Consider the following 10,003-nt stretch of genomic DNA (forward strand, 5'->3'; position numbering starts at 1 on the left):
AGACAATTTAAATAAATGTATATGGCCCAATCTATAGATTTCACATGACTGGGAATACAGATATGTTGGTCACAGATTACTGAAAAGAATGGGCCTCAGATTTTCATCACGGTATCTCTGTGCATTCAAATTGCTATCGATAAAGTGCAATTGTGTTTGTTGTCCGTAGCATATGCCTGCCCATAGCATAACCCCACTGCCACCATGGGGCACTCTGTTCACAATGTTGACATCAGCAAACCGCTCACCCACATGATTCCATACACGTGTTCTGTGGTTGTGAGGTCGGTTGGACGTACTGCCAAATTCTCTAAAACGACGTATGGTAGAGAAATTAACATTACATTTTCTGGCAACAGTTCTGGTGGACATTCCTGCAGTCAGCATGCCAATTGCATGCTCCCTCAAAACTTGAGACATCTGTGGCATTGTGTTGTGTTGCAAAACTGTACATAATAGTGGCCTTTTATGTTTAATCAGCTTCTTGATATGCCACACCTGTCAGGTAGATGGATTATCTTGGAGAGAATGAGAAGGAGAAATGCTCACTAACGGATGTAAACAAATTTGTGCACAAAAGATAAGAGAAACTTTTAGTGTGAATGGAGCATTTCAGGTATCTTTTATTTCAGCTCATGAAACATGGGACCAACACTTTACATGTTGGGTTTATATTTTTGTTCAGTATAAATTATGAACTTCACAGGGTGGTGAAAAGTGCAAGGTGATGTGCTCCTTTCCAATAAACATAAAGGGTCTTATTCTGGTGACATGATAATCGATGCCATTTGACAAATAGAAATAATCTTGTCCATAATAATCTCATCCATAGTCTATTGGCCTACTTGCACAGTGTCTGCAAACTGTTGGTTAGCGCGCACGTGCCAATACCAGTGGGCACACTCGCTGTATAATTTACTTTTTTTGTGAGAAAATCATCAGTTAAATTGAAAATGAAATGGAAAAGGTATATTTTTGTGCACTACATCATCACGCACAGCCTTTTATCCGCAACAAATCAATTTGATGGAAACCCCTTGGAGTTGTTATGCTGATTTTTGAATATTCGCATTAAAATCTGTCGGCATTTGGATGAAAACTGAGAAAGAATAACACAGTAGGTAGATTTTCTCCATACCTCGACTGCACTGTCTTCTGTAGCAGCATCTGTCACAACACTTGGACCAGCCGAACCAGATCTTTTAGAAAATGAGTTGGTTAATTTCATACATTAAGCAGCTGTAGCCTCAAGCCTTATTTTGGTCTCTTAACTTTTTTCGGTACTACCATTCTGTTTTTTTTACGAGCCGTGATCTGGGCTGACTAATGACAAGAGAGTCAGAGCAAGGTCTCTTTGCTGATGTGCGTTTGACTTTGAACGTGAATTTTGCGCCACATCAGCCAATCAGAAAACCGGGCAGGCCTATCTTGGTAGGGGGGACTGGACGTTGTCCACTGATCAGGCAAATGCTCAAATATATTAATATGACAATAGAGAAATTGCACAAAAATCATCATCTTAACAGGCCCAAGGGCCATCTGCCATCTCCCTTAAAAAAGTCAATTATTTGTATTATTATTAATTTATTTTGACCATCCCACCCCAAAAAAAAGATGGTCCAATGCACCAATGCCTTCCTCTGTGTGTGTGACATATAAGGCACAATACAACCCAAGATCATCCTTCCTTCCTCCATCCTTCCATCCCTTTGCCTTTTTTCCGCAACTGCACTGCAACGAGATGTCATCTAAATTCACTCTGACATCCCGCTAGTGCACTAGCTGAGAGGAGATAGTAGAGAGAGAGAGAGAGAGAGAGAGGGGAGTGTAGGGCCTACATCACTTGTCATGTAGGAGGGGTCTACTTGTAAAAAGGTGACGGTTTTCTCTATTTCAATTCTATTCACAGACTCAACCCGCCAGCCAAACAAGTGACATTTGGGAGGAGTGTGCACCTTCACTAACCTCTTGTTTTCTCTGTCTGGAAAAGCAAATCCTGGTGGTTGAAATGTAAGAGAACTGTCTGAGATGCAGTTGTACACATGTAATAACCTCTCTGTTATACTGGTTTGTGCTGATTAGCTCCATGATGCCCTGCAGTCTTACTTACAAAATGGCCAATGACATGACACATGTCTATGGTTTAGAGTATTAAGGCAGGTTAAGAAAAACAGAGGACCAAACTAAGGAAATATTAAGAAGTGGAGGACACCAATAATGTGATGCCATAGTTAAAGCACAAGCAATCCAAATTTCCATAAAAATGTATCCACAGTGGGAAGACACACCCAATTACTTTTTTTCTGGGTCCATGCACTGCCCTAGATCGCAAGCCAGGTTTCTACAGTGAGACGTGGAGTTGGGTATTCTACAAAACAAAATATATGGACAAAGCTTGTTTCTTGAGGTGTTCATTGTTGAGGTGCATGGTCTGAAGGTTTACACATGTTGGATTCGGCACATGTGACAAATAAAGTTTGATTTGAATACTTAAGTAAATAAGGTATTTCTGTTTTTAATACCTTTGCCAACAATTCTAAAAACCTGTTTCTGCTTTGTCATTATGGGGTAGTGTGTGTAGATTGATGAGGAAAAAAACGTGTAATCAATTCTAGAATAAGGCTGTAACGTAACAAGATGTGGAAAAAGTCAAGGGGTCTGAATACTTTCTGAATGCACTGTGTTTGCAAAATGGGGGTTGGGACTTATGAGGAAGCCAATATGCCCTCTAGTGGAGTGCTGTGACTTCCAAAGATTTGCATTGTTCCCTCTGCTCTTGACAATAGTGGTATAAAACAGGTGTTACACTGAATAAATAACTCAATACATTTATAGAACATTTTATAATATCCCTGTAACTGCACTCCGTATCAAAATATTATATATAAAACCAGGAAAACGCCTGCAAACTAAATACACAATATCATAGAATGTACTTTCTTTACAATCTGTATAAATAAAATGTTGCGAAAAGTGTATACTTTGTTCTCACCCGGGTAACAACCCAACCCGTTTCATCCATCTACAACAGTACAGTAGGGCTATGCTAAGCAGCATCTTCATCTTATCCTTCTCCATAGTTCAGTGCAGGAGGCTTCTTGTGGTGCTGAGGCTGCAGCTGGATGCTGCATTGAGTCAGCCACTGCTGGGAGATTTGGTAGAGGAAAGCTGGGGTGTCACCATGGCAGGAGGAGGGGGCCAGCAGCTGAGTGGAGATGAGAGTAAGGCCAAAGGTTACAGGTGCCAATAATAGTAGAAAGACGCCCAGTGATGCCCACTTCCTAAAAAGGAGAAGCACCCCCCCCCCCAACACATGGATGCACACACCTTGGTTTTGATGAGAGCAGCAGCAGGGGGGCAAGAGGTCTCTGTAGTTTCTTCATGATCTTCCAAAAAGACAGACTCACACTATGGAAGGGAAAGACCACAGATATAGAACCCAGTGTCTTCAGAAAGTATTAACACTCCTTCACTTTTTCCAATTTTTGTTGTGTTACAGCCTGAATTTAAAATGGATTAAATGTAGATTGTGTCACTGTAGTACAAACAATATCCCATAATGTAAAAGTGGAATTATGTTTAAGAAACATTTACAAATGAATTACAATATAAAAGCTGAAATGTCTTGAGTCAATAATTATTCAACCCCTTTGCTATGACAAGCTTAAAATAGTTTAGGATTAACGATTTGCTTAACAAGTCACATAATAAAGTTGCATGGGCTCACTCTGTGTGCAATAGTGTTTATCATGATGTTTTAATGACTACATCATTTCTGTACTCCACACATACATATAATTGTAAGGCCCCTCAGTCAAGCAGTGAATTTCTAACACAGATTCAACCAAAGACCAGGGAGGTTTTCCAATGCCTCACAAAGAAAGGTATCCCTTTGAGCATGGTGAAGTTATTAATTACACTTTGGATGGTGTATCAATACAATCAGTCACTACAAAGGAAGGAAACAGCTCAGGGATTTCACCATGAGGTCAATGGTGACTTTAAAACAGTTACAGTTTAATGGCTGTGATAGGAGAAAACTGAGGATGGATCAACAACATTGCAGTTACTCCACAATACTAACCTAAAAGACAGTGAAAAGAAAAGAGCCTGTAAAGAATACAAATATTCAAAAGCATGCATCCTGTTTGCAATAAGGCACTAAAGTAATACTGCAAAAAATGTGGCAAAGAAATTAACTTCATGTCCTAAATACAAAGCATTATGTTTGGGCTAAATCCAACAGCACATATCACCGAGTACCAGTGTTCATATTTTCAAGCATGGTGGTGGCTGCATCATGTTATGGGTATGCTTGTTATCAGCAAGAACTATGGAGATTTTTTTAGGATAAAAATATACGGAATAGAGCTAAGCACAGTCAAATCCTAGAGGAAAACCTCGTTCACTCTGCTTTCCAACAGACACTGGGAGACAAATTCACCTTTCAGCAGGACAATAACCTAAAACACAAGGTCAAATATACACTGGAGTTGCTTACCAAGATGACATTGAATGTTCCTGAGTGGCCTAGTTACAGTTGTGACTTCAAATCAACTTGAAACATCCATGGCAAGACTTGAAAATGGCTGTCTAGCAATGTTCAACAACCAATTTGAAAGAGCTTGAAGAATAAAAATATATATATATTTTGCAAATATTGTGCAATACAGGTGTGCAAAGCTCCAAGAGACAAACCCAGAAAGATGCACAGCTGTAATCGCTGCCAAATGTGATTATAATATGTATTGACTCAGCGGTGTGAATAGTTATGTAAATGACATGTTTCTGCATTTCATTTTCACTTTGTCATTATGGGGTATTGTGTGTAGATGGGTGAGAGAAAAAAAATACATTTTGAATTCAGGCAGTAATACAACAAAATGTGGACTAACTCAAGGGGTAGAACTACTTTCTGAAGGCACTGCATTGTCTATGCAGAACACAAGGCAGACGACTTGGCAAATATATTTCCTCCAGTGTGGAATCTTGGAGCATCATCTAGCGCAGGGGTTTCCAAACTTTATTACTCAGGCCCCCCCCCCCCTCCCTTCCAGCATTGGGGAACATACCACCATCAGTTGAAACACAACATGCTCTTGAATACAGGGTGGGTGTCATGTTTGGCTGATAAAATGGGAATGAAATTGAAATTCATTTCAACTTTCAAATGGTACCACAAAGATGGCTGGAGGCCCACACATCAGATAATATTGACTTGGAATGGGAATATCTGTTGTTTTCAGTCAATCCTCCATAGGAAACCAATTGAAATCATATAAATATAGATAATAGAATAGAGATTACCATTTAAGTTTACAAGGGGAGGGTCCTGGAGTATTGAAAACATGATTGCCAATAATATTTACCCCTATCTTTGAGAGTTTATATTTTTATTACTTGTTAAAACTTCTTCAGGATTAGTGGGTCCCCTGCGGGACGGTTGATCTAAACTAATGCGATTAGCATGAGGTTGTAAGTAACAAGAACATTTCCCAGGACATAGACATATCTGATATTGGCAGAAAGCTTAACTTCTTGTTAATCTAACTGCACTGTCCAATTTACAGTAGCTATTACAGTGAAATAATACCATGCTATTGTTTGAGGTGAGTGCAAAGTTTTGAACATGAAAAGTTATTAATTACAAATTAGGCACAGTTGATACATCATTTTTACAGAAATGAAAATGTTCATTGGATCAGTCTGAAACTTTGCACACACTGCTGCCATCGAGTGGCCAAAATCTAAATTGCACCTGGGCTGGAATAATACATTATGGCCGTTCTCTTGCATTTCAAAGATTGTATTATCTTTTACCAGATCTAATGTGTTATATTCTTCTACATACCTTTCAACAAACTTCAAAGTGTTTCCTTTGAAATGGTACCAAGAATATGCATATCCTTGCTTCAGGCCCAGAGCTACAGGCAGTTAGATTTGGGTATGTAATTTTAGGAAAAGAAGGAAAGAAAATCTTCCTCCCAGCAATTGTATTCGTATAAAATACTATAATTTTCAATTTTTTGGGACAGATACAATATAGCTCAGATTTGTTTGCTAATTTTTTATCAACAGTGCCAATTATTTTGGACCTAACTACTGTATTTCCAATTAATAACCCAAAATGTTTCACAAAACATAAAAACATTCATCCAACTAGGCTGGGTGTATTCATTTTAAAAGGACCCCATTCCCCACCTACCCATCTCACCTGGTCAGAGATGCAATTTGAGGGTGTGATTCTGAGGGCAGAAACCATTCTGCTGTGGCTGTGGCAGTGTAAGCTGGGCTTTGGCTCTGACAGCCTCAGCCTGCTGGGCTCAGCCACCAGATGGCTCCACAAGCTGCCACAGTCACTAAGCAAGAGAGAAGAGGAGTCAGATACAACCTCATGGAACACAGAAGTGAAGCTTCATACATATAGAAAGGCATGTTTTTAGTTACAGTAAAAAAAAAGAAGGATAAATTAGACACCATATTGTAGCTGTTGGTTGAAAAGGCTGTGTGTTTTCTAGCAGCTGGGACAGAGATCGTACAGTACAGTTGGTCTCCTTAGATTCACCCAAGACCTGGAAGCACTCCTGGAAAACTACACATGATTTCTTCACATTGCCATTCTCCAGCTGTATAGAAAAATATATCACATATATCATATTTGTACATTATTTATTTGCCTACATTAGGAAAATGGCAATTAAGACAGCTCCTATATAGATCACAATTCACAGGTAATAATTTCCTCTTAAGTAAAGTAAACTTGGAATGATCAAAAAGATCGGTGCACTCTCACCTTTGTTGGGAGTTTAGAGATGTCCATGGGTGAAGACAGAGATGAAGATCTTTCAACTGCATCCGACTTGTTGCCATTACAGGCAGAACTCCAGTCTCCAAACGCACTGTCCACCTCGGCGTCATTCTGTTCCCAAGCAGTTTGGACAGACCAGTCGACGAAATCCCCGTAAGCAGAAAATAATGGTTCCTCCATTGAACGGATAAGTCTGTTTTAGGACAAGGATCAGATAATGGAAGAAATGACAATTTCTGTCCGTCCACATCCACAGACGCCCCCAACTTCTGGTCTGATCATGCAATGCTGTAATGATAAGTAGGCCATCAGTGACTTCCCCCTCTCTATTGTTATGATTTCCTGTGCAGCCCATACACTTAAATAATACGGTGCAACATGTAATAAGAGGATAGAACCACGACATGAAGTGAATTAGTGTAATGATGTACACATATGTTTGTGGCGAAATTAAAACGAGACCTATATACAAACCTGATTAATAAAACAATAAACACAACCTACACAATGCTAACCCGTTGTTAGACTGAACTCATTTGAAATAACCATATTACGTACATTATGATTACATTACACTCATGATACAGTGTTATCTGAGAAGTCTACACCGTTAGATCCTACGAAGTCTTTAGCTGAGAGACCTCTAAACAGGGTAAATATTCCTTACCGATGGCGCGACTGTAACAGGGGAAGTTTCTAAGAATCCGGAAGGTGATAATAAACATGAGTCTATGCCGCGTTCAAAAGAACTGTGAGCTCGGAACTCTTCGACTTCCGAGGGTTTCAAACAACTGGGAACTCAGAAAAAAAACGAGCTCGACTGGAAAAAAAACGATTTGAACGGGCCTATACAACTCCGACTTTTCCGACCTGAAGATCAATGACTTCATGATTTAACATCGTATTTGTTCCCGAGTTCCTAGTTCTTTTGAACGCGGCACTACTTCCCACTGTTTTGGATCCGCCCCGATGACGGAGAGATTGCGTAGGAGCCCAGAGCTAACCTTACCTGACGCAGGTGCATTGATAGCGTAAATCTAGACGCAACTGAAACCGACAGAGGGCGCCCTAAATTCTAAGTTGTGTGTTTTAACCACAGTTGTGTAACTTTGGCCTACTTGACAAAGTAAGAATTGATTGTCAAGACATGACTAGACAGGCACAACATTAAACATTTGACCCTCTATAGGGAGATCCTGTATATTATTTAAAATTAATGGGGATGATTCATGTGTTGGCCTCAAGTTGGTAAAGCAATCAAGGACATTTACTGTGAGTAAACATATTTTATTTCATTTAATTCCATTTGCCCTGAGATATTGGGAAAGAAATACACAGCCTGACTCGCCTCTTATGGTTTGACATAATGACAACAATTACTTGGGAGGAAATATGTATATCCATCCACATGGTTAAAATCAAAACCCTACGGTCAATTAGTAGTAACAGTACACACAGTTGCTCACAGACAGGCTGACACAAGACTGATATGATTAGGCTTTTTTTCAGGTTTTGTTGATAGACAGTATGAAGAACAATATTTTTGCATTCCTCGACCCCAGCTTATGTAAGGCATGCCATGTGAACTCAGCAGTAATTGGAATAGTAAATAAAGCTAAGCAGGGCTGGGCGAGGTGAAACTCTGGATGAGAGACCGAAGGGTAGCTGTAGATAAACTATAGACTGGGCAATTGATCTATTTTCTGATAGTGGATGTAACGTTGAAGATCTGATGTAGTTTTAAAAAAGGTACAAATTCAACATTTTATACAAGGTTTGTCTATGTTGAAATTCGGGTTACCATGACATAATCCTGTGGTTGAAATGTCACTCAAAACTGTTTACTTCGATTACTTTTTTCAAATCCTATGCATTTTCCACGTAGATTCCACATTGACAAATTAAGGTGAAACAATGTTTTCGCAACCTCTTTTACCATTATAGATCTTCACTCACTGATATAAAGTTGGATGCATTACAAGATTAAGATGTTTTTCATTACACTAAGCCAACAATGCTTTAATCGCGCTTTAATTTAAAGTACTTGGCATGGCCATGTAATGGAACCTTGCCCTTCCAAAGTTCAATGCAGAGAAAAAAATACTATGGTGGATTTATTCATGTTGTTTTCACTTTATCCCTTTTGTAATTCTGTTGTATATCCCAGGACAGGGGTTACATTGTGTCAGTGAGGGAGCAAATCTCAGATTTGTATCAGTTTGATGTGGAGACAAAGCATGGAAATGGAGGAATGAGAGAGAATGCATTTGACCTTTCTCTGCCTCAGCTTTCTCATATGTACAATATCCAACTACTGCACCATCAGATATATAGCATTTCCCGTGAGGACGAGGACAGTTATACCATATGTACCCTGATTAAAGTAAACAGAACCACGTCGTTGATTTTCTATATTGACAAGGATTCCGATGTGGATTGCATGCAGTATTTCTGGTGTTCCATTAAAGCTAATTTCCTAGAGTAACACCGTTTTGTGCAGCTCTGTCTTCCCACATGAAAAACCAGTACTCACAGTAGTGTTTTCGCGAACTTTACTGTATGTTCAGGTTTTTGCAGACACGACTGTAGTAAACTGTATTATTTATAGTTTACTGTAGTTTAAATTCTGTAGTAAAAAAAATAGTATATAATATAGTATTTACTGTAGTGTTTTTGCAGACTAGTGTTTTTGCGGGCATTACTATAGTATTTACTACAGTGTTTTTTTGCAGATAAAACTGTATTTACAGTATACTACAACATTCTACAGTAAGTACGACACAAGGGATACCTCAGTGTGTAGTATTTGTCATGCATGTTCTCTCCTCCGGCGCTCTAGGTCGCCATTGACAGGTTTCCCGCGCCTCAGCAGAGGTGACTGGTCCGCTCCTGGTCCACAGGATTGTCATTTTGGTTGGCCAAAATACCAGCAACAGTGTGTGAAAACCTTGTGAAGACTTACAGAAAGCGTTTGACCTCTGTCATTGCCAACAAAGGGTATATAACAAAGTATTGAGAAACTTTTGTTATTGACCAAATACTTATTTTCCACCATAATTTGCAAATAAATAAATAAAAAAATCCTACAAAGTGATCTTCTGGATTTGTTTTCCTCATTTTGTCTGTCATGGTTGAAGTGTACCTATGATGAAAATTACAGGCCTCTCATCTTTTTAAGTGGGAGAACTTGCACAA

General features: G+C 39.2%; 1 protein-coding gene across 7 annotated transcripts; it reads right to left on the reverse strand.

Moving 5' to 3' along the window:
- Positions 1-1,294: 1,294 nt before the first annotated feature.
- On the reverse strand, positions 1,295-7,762 carry si:dkey-229e3.2 (uncharacterized). 7 transcript variants are annotated; one of them, XM_020487884.2, is made up of 6 exons: positions 7,476-7,762; positions 6,794-7,001; positions 6,478-6,626; positions 6,206-6,359; positions 3,328-3,408; positions 1,295-3,205 (listed from the first exon to the last, which is right to left on the reverse strand). In XM_020487884.2, exons 2-6 carry the CDS (start codon positions 6,986-6,988, stop codon positions 3,065-3,067), a joined length of 720 nt encoding a protein of 239 aa, XP_020343473.1. In that variant the 5' UTR covers positions 6,989-7,001; positions 7,476-7,762; the 3' UTR covers positions 1,295-3,064. The 7 variants fall into 7 exon arrangements, with proteins under 7 accessions (XP_020343473.1, XP_020343474.1, XP_020343476.1 ...); XM_020487885.2 differs by having other exon boundaries at positions 6,794-7,096; XM_020487887.2 differs by having other exon boundaries at positions 6,215-6,359; positions 7,476-7,757.
- Between the last annotated feature and the right edge of the window lie 2,241 nt (positions 7,763-10,003).

This window comes from Oncorhynchus kisutch, linkage group LG7 (assembly GCF_002021735.2).
Source record: "Oncorhynchus kisutch isolate 150728-3 linkage group LG7, Okis_V2, whole genome shotgun sequence".
Taxonomy (NCBI): Eukaryota; Metazoa; Chordata; class Actinopteri; order Salmoniformes; family Salmonidae; genus Oncorhynchus; species Oncorhynchus kisutch.

Excerpts from the sequence above, each read along its gene's own strand:
- si:dkey-229e3.2 (XM_020487884.2), bottom strand. The coding sequence starts at position 6,988 with ATGGAGGAACCATTATTTTCTGCTTACGGGGATTTCGTCGACTGGTCT. Across the intron at positions 6,627-6,793 it reads TCTCTAAACTCCCAACAAAG|CTGGAGAATGGCAATGTGAA; the intron begins GTGAGAGTGCAC and ends TTTTCTATACAG. Across the intron at positions 3,409-6,205 it reads TCTCTGACCAGGTGAGATGG|TGTGAGTCTGTCTTTTTGGA; the intron begins GTAGGTGGGGAA and ends TCCCTTCCATAG.